At 77.0% G+C, this 17517-nt stretch overlaps 2 protein-coding genes across 2 annotated transcripts; one reads left to right on the top strand and one right to left on the bottom strand.

Annotated features, from left to right (window-relative positions):
• The first annotated feature begins 85 nt into the window (after window positions 1-85).
• Window positions 86-10310, top strand: NOSIP (nitric oxide synthase interacting protein). The gene is made up of 9 exons (XM_068929263.1): window positions 86-239; window positions 1351-1430; window positions 1518-1623; window positions 2663-2744; window positions 3825-3969; window positions 4342-4430; window positions 6459-6646; window positions 8513-8621; window positions 10065-10310. Exons 2-9 carry the CDS (start codon window positions 1361-1363, stop codon window positions 10134-10136), a joined length of 861 nt encoding a protein of 286 aa, XP_068785364.1. The 5' UTR covers window positions 86-239; window positions 1351-1360; the 3' UTR covers window positions 10137-10310.
• A 984-nt stretch (window positions 10311-11294) lies between these two features.
• On the bottom strand, window positions 11295-17356 carry AKT1S1 (AKT1 substrate 1). The gene is made up of 6 exons (XM_068929256.1): window positions 17251-17356; window positions 15667-16134; window positions 15472-15559; window positions 13840-14237; window positions 12750-13007; window positions 11295-11513 (listed from the first exon to the last, which is right to left on the bottom strand). Exons 2-6 carry the CDS (start codon window positions 15904-15906, stop codon window positions 11373-11375), a joined length of 1125 nt encoding a protein of 374 aa, XP_068785357.1. The 5' UTR covers window positions 15907-16134; window positions 17251-17356; the 3' UTR covers window positions 11295-11372.
• Between the last annotated feature and the right edge of the window lie 161 nt (window positions 17357-17517).

The raw sequence follows: 17517 nt of genomic DNA, 5'->3' as shown, positions 1-17517 counted from the left end.
GGCCGGGCCGGTGTCGCGGTTGCACCGGGGCCGCGTTCCCGGGCGGCGCCACTTCCGTCGCCGTCACTTCCGGTCTCTGCACTTCCGTCGCCGTCACGTCCGGTCTCGCCACTTCCGGCTTCCGGCGCGGCAGGAGGGGCCGGGGCGGGCAGCGGGGTGCGACCGGCCAGGGCGTCCGTGTCCCCCCCCCCCCACCCGCCACCCCGGACACCTGGGCCCTCTCGGGAGCGGGCAGCCTCGTGCGTAGAGCGGGGGGGGCACCCGGACGCCTGGGCCCCGTGGGGGGGGGGATCCGGACGCCTGGGCCCCTTGGGGGGGGGAACCGGACACTTGGGCCCCTTGTGGGGGGGGGGCACCCGGACTCCTGGGCCCCGTGGGGGGGGGGGATCCGGACGCCTGGGCCCTTGTGGGGGGGGGATCCGGACGCCTGGGCCCCGTGGGGGGGGGGGGGCCGGACACCTGGGCCCTTGTGGGGGGGGCACCCGGACGCCTGGGCCCCGTGGGGGGGGGATCCGGACGCCTGGGCCCTTGTGGGGGGGGGGATCCGGACGCCTGGGCCCTTTGGGGGGGGGGGATCCGGACGCCAGGGCCTCTTTTGGGGGGGGGGACCGGACACCTGGGTCCTTTATGGGGGGGGGCACCCGGACGCCAGGGCCCTTGTGGGGAGGGGGAACCGGACACCTGGGCCCTTGGGGGGGGGGAACCGGACGCCTGGGCCCCTTTGGGGGGGGGGAACCGGACACTTGGGCCCCTTGTGGGGGGGGGGGCACCCGGACGCCTGGGCCCCGTGGGGGGGGGGATCCGGACGCCTGGGCCCCTTTGGGGGGGGGGACCGGACACCTGGGTCCTTTATGGGGGGGAACCGGACATCTGGGCCCTTGTTGGGGGGGGGAACCGGACACCTGGGCCCCTTGGGGGGGGAACCGGACACCTGGGCCCTTGTTGGGGGGGGGGACCGGACACCTGGGCCCCTTTGGGGGGGGGGAACCGGACACCTGGGCCCTTGTTGGGGGGGGGGGACCGGACACCTGGGCCCGTTGGGGGGGGGAACCGGACACCTGGGTCCTTGTTGAGGGGGGGGGACCGGACACCTGGGCCCCTTTGGGGGGGGGGAAGCGGACATCTGGGCCCTTGTTGGGGGGGGGGGACCGGACACCTGGGCCCGTTGTGGGGGGGGGGACCGGACGCCAGGATCCCTTGTGGGGGGACCTGGACACCTGGGCCCTTGGGGGGGGGGATCCGGACACCCGGGCCCCTTACGGGGGGGGGGGGAGGAGACAGCTGGGTCCTTGTGGGGGGGTTCAGCCGGACGCCTGGGCCCCAGCAGCCCCCCTTGCCCCCCCCCCGCAGGGCGGCAGCCATGACGCGCCACGGGAAGAACTGCACGGCCGGCGCCGTGTACACCTACCACGAGAAGAAGAAGGACACGGGTGAGGGGCCGGGGGGGCGGCGGGGGGGGGGCGGCACACGCCTGGGACACGCGTGTCACTGGCGTGTGCCCCCCCCCCCCCCCGCAGCCGCCTCGGGCTACGGCACGCAGAACGTGCGCCTCAGCCGCGACGCCATCAAGGACTTCGACTGCTGCTGCCTCTCGCTGCAGCCCTGCCGCGACCCCGTGGTGACGTGAGTCGGGGGTCCCGGGGGGGCACCCCAGAACCCCCCGCCCCCCCCCAGGACCCCCCCCAGCCCCCCCAGGGGCACCCCAGCCCCCCCCCTCTCGCTGCAGCCCTGCCGCGACCCCGTGGTGACGTGAGTCGGGGGTCCGGGGGGGCACCCCAGAACCCCCCGCCCCCCCAGGGACCCCCCCCAGCCCCCCCAGGGGCACCCCAGCCCCCCCCCCTCGCTGCTGCAGCCCTGCCGCGACCCCGTGGTGACGTGAGTCGGGGGTCCCGGGGGGGCACCCCAGAACCCCCCGGCAGCCCCCCAGCCCCCCCCAGGATCCCCCGCAGCCCCCAAGGGGAACCCCAAGCCCCCCCAACAGCCCCCCAATCCCCCCAGGATCCCCCCCAGCCCCCCAGGGCCCCCAAAACCCCCCGGCAGCCCCCCCAGGGGCACCCCAGAACCCCCCAGCAGCCCCCCGATCCCCTCAGGATCCCCCAACCCCCCTCCCCAGGGGCACCCCAGAACCCCCCAGCAGCCCCCCCAACCCCCCCAGGGGCACCCCAAACCCCTCTGAGACCCCCCCCCAGCAGCGCCCAGGCTACCCCAACATGTGAATGACACCCCAGGTTTCCTGACAGATGTTAGAGCCCCCCCCCAGGGCCCCCCAAAACCCCCCTGGGGTCCCTCTCTGTCCCCCTGGCAGCACCCCGGATCCCCCTGAGCCCCCCCCCCGGCCCCCTGAGACCCCCGGGACTCTCTTAAACCCCCCCCGGAGCCCCCCGAGTCTCTCTCAGTTATTTCTAAGACCCCCTCAAGTCCCCCCAACCCCCCCAGACTCTCCTGGGATCCCCCCCGAGCCCCCCAGGACCCCCCCACGCCTCCAGGTGCCCCCTAAGTCCTCCCAGAACCTCCCTGAGAGCCCCCTGCTGCCCCCCGAGCCCCCTCCCTTGGGTCCTTCCAGGACTCCTGGGCCCCTCGCGGGGCTGGGGGTGGGGGGTGGGCGCACGGGGTGTGTGGGGGGGGGGGTCCCGGGCACCCGCCGATGCCGCCTGCGCCGCAGCCCCGACGGGTTCCTGTACGAGCGCGAGGCCATCCTGGAGTACATCGTGCGCCAGAAGCGCGACATCGCCCGCCGCACCAAGGTGGGGGGCCCAGGCGTCCGGGGGGCCCAGGCGTCCGGGGGGGGGGGGAACGGTGGGCACCCAGGCGTCCGGGGGGCCCAGGTGTACGGGGGGCCCAGGTGTCTGGGAGGGAAACTGGAGGGACCCAGGTGTCCAAGGGACCCAGGCGTCCGGGGGGGGAATGGTGAGGACCCAGGCGTCTGGGGGGCCCAGGCGTCCAGGGGGGAACGGCGGGGACCCAGGTGTCTGAGGGACCCAGGTGTCCGGGGGGGGGGAACGGCGGGGACCCAGGCGTCTGGGGGCCCAGGTGTCCGGGGGGGGGGAACTGGTGGGGACCCAGGCGTCCGGGGGGCCCAGGTATCCGGGGGGGAAACAGGAGGGACCCAGGCGTCCGGGGGACCCAGGCGTCTGGGGGGCCCAGGTGTCCGGGGGAAACAGGAGGGACCCAGGCGTCCAAGGGACTCAGGCGTCCGGGGGGGGAACGGGAGGGACCCAGGTCGGTGGTGGGGGTGGGGGGGGTGGCGGGAGCGGGCCCAGGCGTCCGGGGGGACCCAGGCACCGGAGGTGGGATGGGACGGGCGGTCGGCGGAGGGGTGGCGGGAGCGGGCCCAGGCGTCCGGGGGGACCCAGGCACCGGAGGTGGGACGGGACGGGCGGTCGGGGGGGGGGTGGTGGGAGCAGGCCCAGGCGTCCGGGGGGACCCAGGCGTGCGGGGCTGGGACGGGACGGGCGGTCGGTAGGGGGTGGCGGGAGCGGGCCCAGGCGTCCGGGGGGACCCAGGCACCGGAGCTGGGACGGGACGGGCGGTCGGCGGGGGGGGGGGTGGCGGGAGCGGGCCCAGGCGTCCGGGGGGACCCAGGCACCGGAGGTGGGACGGGACGGGCGGTCGGCGGGGGGGGGCGGGAGCGGGCCCAGGCGTCCGGGTGGGACCCAGGCACCGGAGGTGGGACGGGACGGGCGGTCGGCGGGGGTGGCGGGGAGCGGGCCCAGGCGTCCGGGGGGACCCAGGCACCGGAGGTGGGACGGGACGGGCAGTCGGCGGGGGGGTGGCGGGAGCGGGCCCAGGCGTCCGGGGGGACCCAGGCGTGCGGGGCGGCGCAGGCCTACGAGCGGCAGCGGGCGCAGCGGCGCCGCGAGCGGGAGCAGCGGGGCCGCGCCGGGGCCGAAGCCGCCGTCCGGGGCTTCCTGGAGACGGAGGGCGCCATCGTCAGCCGCTCCCTGCCCCACGGCGCCGCCGGGCCCTCGGGTACGCGGGGGGGGGGGGGCTGGGGGGTCCTGGGGGTCAGGAAGGTGGTGGTGGGGGTGGGAGGGGAGTTTTGGGGGGCTGCGGAGCAGGAGAGGGGATCTGGGGCTGGGGGGCAGGAGGGGGGTTCTGGGGGGCTGGGGGTGACGGGGGGTTCTAGGGGGCTATAGGGCAGGAGAGGGGTTATGGGGGGTTATGGGGGCAGCAGGGGGGCAGGAGAGGGGTGCTGGGGGGCTGGGGGGCAGGAGGGGGGTTCTGGGGGGTTCCGGGGGCTGTGTGGCAGGAGGGGGGTCATGGGGGGTTATGGAGCAGGAGGGGGGATCTGGGGGGTTGTGGGGGGCCGTGGGGCAGCCGTGGGGCTGACACCCCCCCCAGCGCCCCCCGGGGCCGAGCCGCAGACCCTGCCCAGCTTCTGGATCCCGTCGCTGACCCCCGAGGCCGACGCCGGGCGGCTGCCCAAGCCTGTGAGTCCTGCCCCACGGTGGCCCTGCCCCACGGCGGCCCTGCCCCACGGCCCCCCGGGCGCCCCGGAGCCTGCCCCACGGCGTCCTTGCCCCACGGCCCCCCGGGCGCCCCGGAGCCTGCCCCACGGCCCCCCTGCCCCACGGCCCCCCGGGCGCCCCGGAGCCTGCCCCACGGCGTCCTTGCCCCATGGCCCCCCGGGCGCCCCGGAGCCTGCCCCACGGCGTCCTTGCCCCACGGCCCCCCGGGCGCCCCGGAGCCTGCCCCACGGCGTCCTTGCCCCACGGCCCCCCGGGCGCCCCGGAGCCTGCCCCACGGCGGCCCTGCCCGACGGCCCCCCGGGCGCCCCGGAGCCTGCCCCACGGCGGCCCTGCCCGACGGCCCCCCGGGCGCCCCGGAGCCTGCCCCACGGCGGCCCTGCCCCACGGCCCCCCGGGCGCCCCGGAGCCTGCCCCACGGCGTCCTTGCCCCACGGCCCCCCGGGCGCCCCGGAGCCTGCCCCACGGCCCCCCTGCCCCACGGCCCCCCGGGCGCCCCGGAGCCTGCCCCACGGCGTCCTTGCCCCACGGCCCCCCGGGCGCCCCGGAGCCTGCCCCACGGCGTCCTTGCCCCACGGCCCCCCGGGCGCCCCGGAGCCTGCCCCACGGCGTCCTTGCCCCACGGCCCCCCGGGCGCCCCGGAGCCTGCCCCACGGCGGCCCTGCCCGACGGCCCCCCGGGCGCCCCGGAGCCTGCCCCACGGCGGCCCTGCCCGACGGCCCCCCGGGCGCCCCGGAGCCTGCCCCACGGCGGCCCTGCCCCACGGCCCCCCGGGCGCCCCGGAGCCTGCCCCACGGCGGCCCTGCCCCACGGCAGCCCCCAGACCTTGGGGGGTGGGAGCACTGAGTGATGGGCAGGGACCCTGGCGTCCGAGGGACCCAGGCGTGCGGGTGCAGGACTTGGGGGGGTGGTGACCGGGGCCCAGGCGTCCGAGGCACCCAGGCGTGCGGGCGCAGGCTGTCGGGGGGGTGGTGACCGGGGCCCAGGCGTCCGGGTGCAGGCTGTCGGGGGGTGGTGGCTCTGGGGCCCAGGCGTCCGGGCGCCGCAGGACCTTGGGGGGGTGGTGGCTCTGGGGTGGCGGCCGGGGCCCTGGCGTCCGAGGGACCCAGGCGTGCGGGCGCAGGCTGTCGGGGGGGGGGGGCCGGGACCCAGGCGTGCGGGCGCAGGCTGTCGGGGGGGGTGACCCCGGGGCCCCGGCGCGCGAGGCACCCAGGCGTGCGGGCGCAGGCTGTCGGGGGGGGGTGACTGGGACCCAGGCGTGCGGGCGCAGGCTGTCGGGGGGGGGTGACCGGGGCCCAGGCATGCGGGCGCAGGCTGTCGGGGGGGGTGACCGGGGCCCAGGCGTGCGGGCGCAGGTTGTCGGGGGTGGCTCCGGGGCCCAGGCGTCCGAGGGACCCAGGCGTGCGGGCGCAGGCTGTCGGGGGGTGGTGACCGGGGCCCAGGCGTGCGGGCGCAGGCTGTCGGGGGGGGTGACCGGCACCCAGGCGTGCGGGTGCAGGCTGTCGGGGGGTGGCGGCCAGGGCCCCGGCGTCCGAGGGACCCAGGCGTGCGGGCGCAGGCTGTCGGGGGGTGGCTCCGGGGCCCAGGCGTCCGAGGGACCCAGGCGTGCGGGCGCAGGCTGTCGGGGGGGGTGACCGGCACCCAGGCGTGCGGGCGCAGGCTGTCGGGGGGGTGACCGGCACCCAGGCGTGCGGGTGCAGGCTGTCGGGGGGTGGCGGCCAGGGCCCCGGCGTCCGAGGGACCCAGGCGTGCGGGCGCAGGCTGTCGGGGGGTGGTGACTGGGACCCAGGCGTGCGGGCGCAGGCTGTCGGGGGGGGTGACCGGGGCCCAGGCGTGCGGGCGCAGGCTGTCGGGGGGTGGTGGCTCCGGGTGGCTCCGGGCCTGGGGCGCGCGAGGCACCCAGGCGTGCGGGCGCAGGCTGTCGGGGGGTGGTGGCTCCGGGTGGCTCCGGGGCCCCGGCGTCCGAGGCACCCAGGCGTGCGGGCGCCGCAGGACCCCGTGGTGCGCTGCCCCATGAGCGGGCGCCCGCTGCGCCGCCGCGACCTGGTGGCCGTGCGGTTCCGGGCGGCCGAGCCGGGCCTGGGCCGCGTGGCCCTGCTGGGGCGCCGCGAGCGCTACGTCTGCGCCGTCACCCGCGACCTGCTGGGCAACGCCGTGCCCTGCGCCGTCCTGCGGCCCTCGTGAGTGCCCCCCCGACCCCCGGGTGCCCCCCCGGGACCCCTGGGTGCTCCCCGGGACCCCCGGGTGCTCCCCCCCACCCCGGGACCCCCGAGTGCTCCCACCCCCCGGGACCCCCGAGTGCTCCCCGGGACCCCCCCGGGTGCTCCTCCAGGACCCTCGAGTGCTCCCCACCCCCCGGGACCCCTGAGTGCTCCCCGGGACCCCCCGGGACCCCTGGGTGCTCCCCCCCACCCCGGGACCCCCGAGTGCTCCCCCCCACCCCGGGACCCCCGAGTGCTCCCTGGGACCCCCGATGGCTCCCTGGGACCCCCTGGGACCCCCGGGTGCCCCCCTGGGACCCCCGAGTGCTCCCCACCCCCCGGGACCCCTGGGTGCTCCCCCGGGACCCCCGAGTGCTCCCCCCCCACCCGGGACCCCCAAGTGCTCCCTGGGACCCCCCCGGGACCCCCAAGTGCTCCCCCACCCCCCGGGACCCCAAGTGCTCCCTGGGACCCCCTGGGTGCCCCCCTGGGACCCCCGAGTGTTCCCCCCCCAAGGATCCCCGAGTGCTCCCTGAGACCCCCAAGTGCTTCCCCAGGACCCCCAAGTGCTCCCCGGGACCCCAAGTGCTCCCCCCCACCCCGGGACCCCCAAGTGCTCCCCGGGACCCCCGAGTGCCCCCCCGGGACCCCCGAGTGCTCCCCCACCCCCTGGGACCCCTGAGTGCCCCCCCGGGACCCCCGAGTGCTCCCCCCTGGGACCCCCAAGTGCTCCCCCCGCCCCAGGACCCCCAGGTGCCCCCCCGGGACCCCCGAGTGCCCCCCCAGGGCTCCAAGTGCTCCCCGGGACCCCTGAATGCCCCTTTGGGCCCCCCGAGTGCCCCCCAGACCCCCAAGTGCCCCTCATGCCCCTGAGTAAGTGCTCCCTGGGATCCCTAAATGCCCCCCTGGGACCCCCAAGTACCCCCTTGGCACCCCTAAGGTCTCCCTGTCCCAGGACCCTCTTGGGGACCCCCCAGCTCTCTGTCCCCGTGTCCCGGGTCTCCGCACCCCGGGGTCCCCCCTGTCCTGGGGTCCCCCCCACCCCGGGGTCCCCCCTGTCCCTGGGGTCCCCCCCACACCCCAGGGTTCCCCTGTCCCTGGCGTCCCCCTCACCCCTAGGACCCCCCTGTCCCAGGACCCCCCCACACCCTGGGTCCCCCTGTCCCAGGACCCCCCCCAACCCAGGGTCCCCCCTGTCCCAGGACCCCCCCTTACCCCGGGGTCCCCCTGTCCCTGGGCTCCCCCTCACCCCTAGGACCCCCCGTCCCCAGGTTCCCCCTGTCCCAGGACACCCCCCCCCCACCCCCGGGTGCCCCCGTCCCCGGAGTCCCCCCCCCCACCCTGGGTGCCCCTGTTCCTGGGTCCCTCCCACCCCCGGGTGCCCCCTGTCCGTGGGGTCCCCCTCACCCCTAGGACCCCCCCCACCCTGGGTCCCCCTGTCCCAAGAGTCCCCCCCACCCCCGGGTGCCCCCGTCCCCAGAGTCCCCCCCCCCACCCTGGGTCCCCCCGTCCCAGGACCCCCCCCACCCTGGGTCCCCCTGTCCCAAGAGTCCCCCCCCCGGGTCCCCCTGTTCCTGAGGTCCCCCCCACCCCTGGGTCCCCCCCGTCCCAGGACCCCCCCACACCCCCGGGTCCCCCCGTCCCTGGGGTCCCTCCTGTCCCCGGGTCCCCCCTGTCCCAGGACCCCCCGCACCCCCGGGTCCCCCCGTCCCAGGACCCCCCCCGTCCCAGGACCCCCCGCACCCCCGGGTCCCCCCCCGTCCCTGGGGTCCCCCCCGCACCCCCGGGTCCCCCGCACCCCCGGGTGCCCCCCGGCGGCGGCGGTGACGGCGGCGGCGGGCGCAGGGGGGCGGTGGTGACGCTGGCCTGCGTCGAGCGCCTGGTGCGCAAGGACATGCGGGACCCGGTGAGCGGCGAGCCCCTGGCCGAGGCCGACATCATCGTCCTGCAGCGGGTGGGCGCCGGGGGGGCCGGGGGGGGCTGCGGGGGGCTGCGGGGGGGTTGGGGGGTCTGGGGGGGGCGTTGGGGGTTCTGGGGGGGGCTAGGGGGGTTTGGAGGTCCTGGGAGGATCCTGGAGGGGGCTGGGGGTGTCTGTGGGGGGGGTTGGGGAGGTCCTGGGGGGGGCTGCGGGGGTCTGCGGGGGGGGTTGGGGAGGTCCTGGGGGGGTGAGGGGGGGTTGGGGGTCCTGGGGAGTCCTTGGAGGGGGCTGGGGAGGGTCTGCGGGGGGGGGTTGGGGAGGTCCTGGGGGGGGCTAGGGGGGGTTGGGGGTCCTGGGGGGGTCCTGGGGGGGGTTGGGGGTCCTGGGAGGATCCTGGAGGGGGCTGGGGGTGTCTGTGGGGGGGGGTTGGGGAGGTCCTGGGGGGGCTAGGGGGGGTTTGGGGGTCCTGGGGAGTCCTTGGAGGGGGCTGGGGGGAGTTTGGGGGTCCTGGGGAGTCCTCGGAGGGGGCTGGGGGGAGTTTGGGGGTCCTGGGGGTGTCCTGGGGGGGGCTGGGCGGGTTGGGGGTCCTGGGGGGGTCCTGGAGGGGGCTGGGGGGGTTGGGGGTCCTGGGGAGTCCTCGGAGGGGGCTGGGGGGAGTTTGGGGGTCCTGGGGGTGTCCTGGGGGGGCTGGGGGGGGTTGGGGGTCCTGGGGGGGTCCTGGAGGGGGCTGGGGGGGGGCTGCGGGGGGGTTGGGGGCTCCTGAGAGGGGCTAGGGGGTTCTTGGGGCTGGGAGGGTCCTAGGGGGTCCTCGCAGGGGCTGGGGGGTCTGGGGTCCTGGGGGGGGTCCTGGCAGGGGCTGGGGGGGTCTGCGGGGGGGGGGGGGTTGGGGATCCTGGGGAGTTCTCAGAGGGGGCTGGGGGGGGGTTGGAGGTCCTGGGGGTCCTCAGAGGGAGCTGGGGGGGTCTTCAGGGGGGGGTTGGGGGGGTCCTGAGGGAGCTAGGGGGTCCTTGGGGTCCTTGGAGGGGGCTGGGGGGTCTGCGGGGGTCCGCGGAGGCGTCCTAGGGGGTCCTCAGAGAGTCTGGGGGGTCTGGGGGGGGTTGGGGGTCCTGGGGGGTCCTCAGAGGGGGTTGGGGGGTCTGCAGGGGGGTTGGGGGGTTTCTGGGGGGGGTTGAGGGGTCCGGGGGGGGTCCTCGGAGGGGGGGGTTGGGGGTTCTGGAGGGTTTGGGGGTTTCCTATGGGGGGGGTCTTAGGGGAGTTTGGGGGGGGTCCTCGGAGGGGCTGAGGGGGCCTGGGGAGGTTGGGGGTCCTTGGAGGGGCTAAGGGGGGTCCTGGGGGGGGGCTCCTGGGGGGCTTGGAGGGGTACTGGGGGAGGAGTTGGGGGCACCCTAAGGTTTCAGGGAGAGGGCAGGGGTTTTGGGGGTCCCCCCCTCACCCCTCCTCACCCCTCCTCACCCCCCCTCACCCCTTCCCCCCCCCCAGGGTGGCACCGGCTTCGCCGGCTCCGGGATCTGCCTGGAGGCCAAGAAGTCCCGGCCGGTGATGCAGGCCTAGAGCGGGGGGGGGAACCCCAAAAGCCCCCCCCGGAGACCCCCCGCCAACACCCCACGACCCGTCTGGGGCCCCCCCGAACCTCCCGGGGGGCCCCCCCAAGACCTGCACGGAAGATGCCCAGAACCCCCTAAACTCTTTCCTTCCCTCGCTAATAAACGTGTGTCCCCCCCCCGCCCCCCGCCTCGACTCAGCCCCGTGTTTGGGGGAGAATCGGGCCCTGCCGCCCGGCTGAGCACGGGCAGCTCATCGCACCCACGCGGTTTTGGCGGGGGGGGGGGGGGGAGGCCGCCGCGGGCCGCGGCCCCTTTAAGCGCATTCCCCCCCCCCCACGTGGGACGTGCGCTCTTCCCCCGCCCTCTCACCCTCCCGCGACGCCTCTCGTCCAATCAGAAGCCGGCGCTCTCCGGGCTGGTAAAAGTCAGCGTCGTTTATTGGCCGAGGCGGGCCGGCGGGGGCGGGGCCGAGCTCCGCGCGGAGGCCCCGCCCCCTCTCCCCCTCCCGGCCGTGCTCTTTGGACAAAAATAGAGGAGGGGGCGGGGCCTCGCCGCCAGGCCCCGCCCCCTCTCGCCTCTGGTAAAAAAAGGGGGGGCGGAGCCCCGCAGCAGGTTGGGGGGGGCTGTGGGGGGGGCGGACACGGGGGGGGTCTCCCCCCCCGATTCGTCCTTGTGCAAGAATTTGGGGGGGGGGAACCCCCAATAAGACACTTCGGGGCCCCCCCCGCTGTAGTGTTGGGGGCTGGGGGGGGCAGGACCCCCCCCAGCTATAATTTGGGGGGGGTGGGGTCCCCTATTGGGGCTGGAGGGGGTGTTTGGGGGGGAACACCACTGGGGGGGGGGAATTGGGGTGCCCCGGGGGGGTATTAGAGCCCCTCACCCCCATTTTAGGCCCCAGCCCTGATTTGGGGGACCCCCCCCATGACCTGACTCCCCCCTCTGATATTTCTGGGGACCCCCCCCATGACCTGACTCCCTGCAGCTTTTGGGGCCCCCCCCCGAGGGATCTTGGGTGCCCTCAAACATTTTGAGAGGGGGCCCCCATGGCCTGACCCCCCCCGAGATTTTGGGGGGGACCCCAGAGAATTTGAGGGGGGGGAGGGCGACCCCCACCCCGACTTTGGGGGGGGGGGTTGCTTCCCTGCCAGTAGATTTTTTTTGGGGGGGGAGGGGGGGAGTTTTTGAGGTTCCCCCTGAGGATTGTGGGGTTCCCCCCCTCTCCCTCCGGGATTTGGGGGGGGGGTCACTGGGGGGCCAGGCTGTGGGGGTCCCCGGCCAGGAGCCGGGGCCGGGGCAGGTCGCCGAACATCTCGGTGCCGTCGGAGCCGCGGAGGGCCAGCGCCCGCATGCTGGCGGCGATGCGCTCCAGGTCCGGCGAAGGGCGCTGGGGGGGGCCCGGGGGGGTCAGGGGGGCCCCCAAAACCCCCTGCACCCCCCCTGCACCCCCTGAATCCCCCCAAACCTCCCTGCACCCCCCAAACCTCCCTGCACCCCCCTGCACCCTCCCATCGCCCCCCGGCCCCCCCCCAGCGCCCGCATGCTGGCGGCGATGCGCTCCAGGTCCGGCGAGGGGCGCTGGGGGGGGCCGGGGGGGTCAGGGGGGGCCCCCAAAACCCCCTGCACCCCCCTGCACCCTCCCATCGCCCCCCGGCCCCCCCCAGCGCCCGCATGCTGGCGGCGATGCGCTCCAGGTCCGGCGAGGGGCGCTGGGGGGGTCAGGGGGGTCAGGGGGGGCCCCCAAAACCCCCTGCACCCCCCCTGCACCCCCTGAATCCCCCCAAACCTCCCTGCACCCCCCTGCACCCTCCCATCGCCCCCCGGCCCCCCCCCAGCGCCCGCATGCTGGCGGCGATGCGCTCCAGGTCCGGCGAGGGGCGCTGGGGGGGGGCCGGGGGGGCCCCCAAAACCCCCTGAACCCCCCGGACCCCCCCCAGGATCCCTCAGACCCCCCCAAGACCCCCCCAGACCTCCCCGGGGCAGATCCCCCAGCCCCATAGATCCCCCCAGCCCCCCTAGGACCCCCTAGACGCCCCCGAGACCTCTCAGACCCCCCCCAGGACCCCATAGATCCCCCAGGACCCCCCTCAGACCCCCCCAGGACCCTCTCAGACCCCCCGAGGACCCCTGAAATGCCCCCCGGGGTGGGCCCCCAGCCCCATAGATCCCCCCAGGTCCCCCTAGGACCCCCAGACGCCCCCAGGAACCCATAGATCCCCCCAGGAGCCCATAGATCCCCCCTCCAGACCCCCCCAGGACCCCTCAGACCCCCCCCCCAGGACCCCCTAGATCCCCCCTCCAGACCCCCCCAGGACCCCATAGATCCCCCCAGGACCCCTCAGACCCCCCCAGGACCCTATAGATCCCCCCTCCAGACCCCCCCAGGACCCCCCCGGACCCCATAGATCCCCCCAGGACCCCTCAGACCCCCCCAGGACCCTATAGATCCCCCCTCCAGACCCCCCCAGGACCCCCCCGGACCCCATAGATCCCCCCAGGACCCCTCAGACCCCCCCCAGGACCCCCTAGACCCCCCCTCCAGACCCCCCCAGGACCCCATAGATCCCCCCAGGACCCCTCAGACCCCCCCCAGACCCCCCCGGACCCCCGAGACGCCCCCCACCTTGGCGGCGTCCTCGTCGGAGGAGCGGGGCTCGGGGCCGGCGGGCCGGAAGCCCCAGGCCGGCACGGAGACGGGCAGCGAGCGGGCGCACGGGGGGCCCGGCCGGGCGCCCCCCGGCCCCTCGGCGCCCCCGCCGGCCTCTGCGCGGCCCCACGCTGTCCCCACGCTGGCCCGACGGCGGCCCCCAGGCCCCCGCCGCGCCCCCCGCCCGGCCCCCGGCCCCACGGCTGTCCCCAAGGTGCCACCAGGGCCCCCACGCTGTCCCCAAGGGTGATGCTGGGACCCCCCCATCCCCACGGGTGTCCCCAAGGTGCCACCGGCGCCCCCACGGTGTCCCCACGGCTGGCCCCGTGTCCCCACGCTGTCCCCAGGGGTGCTGCTGGGACCCCCCCATCACCACAGTGTCCCCAAGGTGCCACCAGGGTCCCCACGCTGTCCCCAGGGGTGCTGCTGGGACCCCCCCCCGGGCCCACGGGTGTCCCCAAGGTACCACCAGGACCCCCACGGTGTCCCCGGGGTGCTGCTGGGACCCCCCCCATCCCCACGGGTGTCCCCAAGGTGCCACCAGGACCCCCACGGTGTCCCCAGCGGTGCTGCTGGGACCCCCCCCATCCCCACGGGTGTCCCCAAGGTGCCACCAGGGTCCCCACGGTGTCCCCAGGGGTGCTGCTGGGACCCCCCCCATCCCCACGGGTGTCCCCAAGGTGCCACCAGGGTCCCCACGGTGTCCCCAGGGGTGCTGCTGGGACCCCCCCCGGGCCCACGGGTGTCCCCAAGGTACCACCAGGACCCCCACGGTGTCCCCGGGGTGCTGCTGGGACCCCCCCCATCACCACAGTGTCCCCAAGGTGCCACCAGGGTCCCCACGCTGTCCCCAGGGGGGCTGCTGGGACCCCCCCCCCGGGCCCACGGGTGTCCCCAAGGTGCCACCAGGACCCCCACGGTGTCCCCGGGGTGCTGCTGGGACCCCCCCCATCCCCACGGGTGTCCCCAAGGTGCCACCAGGACCCCCATGGTGTCCCCAGCGGTGCTGCTGGGACCCCCCCCATTCCCACGGGTGCCCCCCCAGGTGCTATCAGGGTCCCTGAGCTATCCCCAAGGGTGGCCCTGTGTCCCCATGGGTGGCCTTGTGTCCCCCAAGGTACCACCAGGACCCCCACGGTGTCCCTGGGGTGCTGCTGGGACCCCCCCCATCCCCACGGGTGTCCCCAAGGTGCCACCAGGACCCCCACGGTGTCCCCAGGGGTGCTGCTGGGACCCCCCTGTCCCCACAGGTGTCCCCAAGGTGCCACCGGGGTCCCCACAGTGTCCCCACGGCTGGCCCTGTGTCCCCAAGGTGCCTCTGCGCCCCCCACGGTGTCCCCGCGGGCCCGTCCCCCCCCCGGGCCCCCCCGCGCGTCCCCCACCCACCGTCGGGGCTCTCGGGCTCGGAGTCGAGGAAGGGCTCGTCCTCGGCGCCCGGCGAGTCCTCGTCCATCAGGAACAGCCCTGGGGGGGCCGGGGGCAATGTGGGGGGGCGCTGGGGCAAGCTGGGGGGTGGGGGGGTCACCCCCCCAGCCCCACATCCCCCCAGCACCCCAAGGACCCCCCAACACCCCAACGAACCCCTCCAGGACTCCCCAGCACCCCAAGGAGCCCTCCAGGACACCAACGAACCCCTCCAGGACCCCCACTACCACCCCAGGGACCCCCCCAACACCCCAATGAACCCCTCCAGCACCCCCCAGCACCCCAAGGACCCCCCAACACCCCAACGAACCCCTCTAGCACCCCCCCAGCACCCCAGGGACCCCCACAACACCCCAGCGAACTCCTCCAGCACCCCCCAGCACCCCATGACCCGCCCCAACACCCCAAGGAATCCCCCCAGCACCCCAGGGACCCCCCCAACACCCCAAAGAACCCCTCCAGGACCCCCCCAGCACCCCAGGGACCCCCCCAACACCCCAAAGAACCCCTCCAGGACCCCCCAGCACCCCAGGGAACCCCCCCAACACCCCAAGGAATCCCTCCAGGACCCCCCCAGCACCCCAGGGACCCCCCCAACACCCCAAAGAACCCCTCCAGGACCCCCCCAGCACCCCAGGGACCCCCCCCAACACCCCAAGGAATCCCTCCAGGACCCCCCCAGCACCCCAGGGAACCCCCAACACCCCAAAGAACCCCTCCAGGACCCCCCCAGCACCCCAGGGACCCCCCCAACACCCCAAAGAACCCCTCCAGCACCCCCCCAGCACCCCAGGGACCCCCCAACACCCCAAGGAACCCCTCCAGGACCCCCCCAGCACCCCAGGGACCCCCCCAACACCCCAAGGAATCCCTCCAGCACCCCAGGGACCCCCCAACACCCCAAAGAACCCCTCCAGGACCCCCCAGCACCCCAGGGAACCCCCAACACCCCAAGGAACCCCTCTAGCACCCCCCCCAGCACCCCAGGGACCCCCCCAACACCCCAACGAACCCCTCTAGCACCCCCCCAGCACCCCAGGGACCCCCCCAACACCCCAAGGAACCCCTCCAGCACCCCCCCAGCACCCCAGGGACCCCCCCAACACCCCAAGGAACTCCTCCAGCACCCCCCCAGCACCCCAGGGACCCCCACAACACCCCAAGGAACTCCTCCAGCACCCCCCCAGCACCCCAGGGACCCCCCCAACACCCCAAGGAACCCCTCCAGCACCCCAAGGATCCCTCCAAGACCCTCCCCCCCCCAAAAAATCACCGCCGGCGTCGCTGGGGGCCGGGGGCCGCCCGGGCGCCCGTCTCTCGGGGGGGGCCGGCGGTGGCGGCCGCGGCGGCGACCGTGGTGGCCGGGGGGGGCCGGGGCGGGCGACGGCGGCGCGGGGGGGGCCGGCGTCACGGCGGCGGCGGCGGCGGGGGTCGTCGTCGTCGTCGTCGTCCCCCCGCCGGCGGCGGCCGGGGGGGTCATCGGCGGCGGGGGGGGGCCGGCGGCGGCGGCGGCGGCGGCGCGGTGGGCGGCGGCGATGTCGCGCAGGTAGCGGCGGGCGGCGTCGCCCAGGGGCCCCCCGCCGTGCTGGGCGTAGGCGAAGCCCCCCGGAGCCCCCCAGGCGGCCAGCAGCACCACCTCGGCCCCCGACGCCCCCCGGAAGCGCTCGGCCGCCGCCACCAGCGCCGCCCAGCCCTCCCGCTCGCCCATGGCCCCGGACGCCGGGGCCCCCCCTTGGCCCACCGAGCTGGGGCGCCGCGGCGGGGGGGGGGGCGGCGCTGGGGGGAAACGCTCGGCCCGGCCGGACGCCGGGGTCCCCTCGGGTGACGGGGCGGCGGGGTCCCTCGCGGCCGGACGCCGGGGTCCTTCAGGGCCGGACGCCGGGGTCCCCTCGGGTGACGGGGCGGCGGGGTCCCTCGCGGCCGGACGCCGGGGTCCCTAAACAGAAGGGGACATGGAGTTGTCGTGGCCGGACGCCGGGGCCCCTCAGGGCCCGGACGCCTGCGCCCCTCATGCCCGGATGCCTGGGCCCCTCGGGTGAGGGGACGCCGGGGCTCCTCATGCCCGGACACCTGGGCCCCTCATAGCCTGCACGCTGGGGCCCCTCGGGTGAGGGGATGCCGGGGCCCCTCATGCCCGGACGCCGGGGCCCCTCAGGGCCCGGACGCCTGCGCCCCTCATGCCCGGATACCTGGGCCCCTCGGGTGAGGGGACGCCGGGGCCCCTCATGCCCGGACGCCTGGGCCCCTCGGGTGAGGGGACGCCGGGGCTCCTCGTGCCCGGACGCCTGGGCCCCTCGGGTGAGGGGACGCCGGGGCCCCTCGTGCCCGGACACCTGGGCCCCTCATAGCCCGGACGCCGGGGCCCCTCGGGTGAGGGGACGCCTGGGCCCCTCGTGCCCGGACGCCTGGGCCCCTCGTGCCTGGACACCTGGGCCCCTCATAGCCTGGACGCCGGGGCCCCTCATGCCCGGACGCCGGGGCCCCTCGGGTGAGGGGACGCCTGGGCCCCTCATGCCCGGATGCCAGGGCCCCTCGGGTGAGGGGACGCCTGGGCCCCTCATGCCCGGATGCCTGGGTCCCTCAGGTAAGGAGACGCCGGGGCCCCTCATGCCCGGACGCCGGGGCCCCTCGGGTAAGGGGACGCCTGGGCCCCTTGTGCCCGAACACCTGAGCCCCTCATAGCCCGGACGTCGGGGCCCCTCGGGTAAGGGGACGCCTGGGCCCCTTGTGCCCGAACACCTGGGCCCCTCATGCCCGGACGCCGGGGCCCCTCGGGTGAGGGGACGCCTGGGCCCCTCGTGCCCAAACACCTGGGCCCCTCATAGCCCGGACGCCTGGGCCCCTCGGGTGAGGGGATGCCTGGGCCCTTCATGCCCGGACGCCTGGGCCCCTCATGCCCGGACACCTGGGCCCCTCGGGTGAGGGGACGCCTGGGCCCTTCATGCCCGGACGCCGGGGCCCCCCCTTCTCAGGACATGGGGGAGGGGAAGGGCCCGGACGCCTGGGCCCCCCTCCCGGGGGGGGGGGAGGGGGAGGGGGCCCCTCCCGTTACCTTCCCCGCGGGTCCGTGTCGCTCCGCGCCGGCCCCCCCGGTCACGGCGCGGCCGCGGTGACGTCGCGCCGCGACCTTTGACCTCTCACCCCACCGGGGCAGCCGAGCTGGAGCCCCGCCTACCAACATGGCGCCGCCCGGCTACGCAACATGGCGGCGCCCAGCTCCGCTCCAACATGGCGGCGCCCAGCTCCGCCCCAACATGGCGGCGCCCACCTCGCGCAGGGGCAACGTCAGCGCGCGGCTCCTCCCCCTCCTCCTCCCCCC

Source organism: Struthio camelus, unplaced genomic scaffold (genome assembly GCF_040807025.1).
Source record: "Struthio camelus isolate bStrCam1 unplaced genomic scaffold, bStrCam1.hap1 HAP1_SCAFFOLD_110, whole genome shotgun sequence".
Lineage (NCBI taxonomy): Eukaryota > Metazoa > Chordata > Aves > Struthioniformes > Struthionidae > Struthio > Struthio camelus.
Note: the sequence above shows the minus strand (reverse complement) of the source record. Positions and strands in the feature narration are given on the sequence as shown.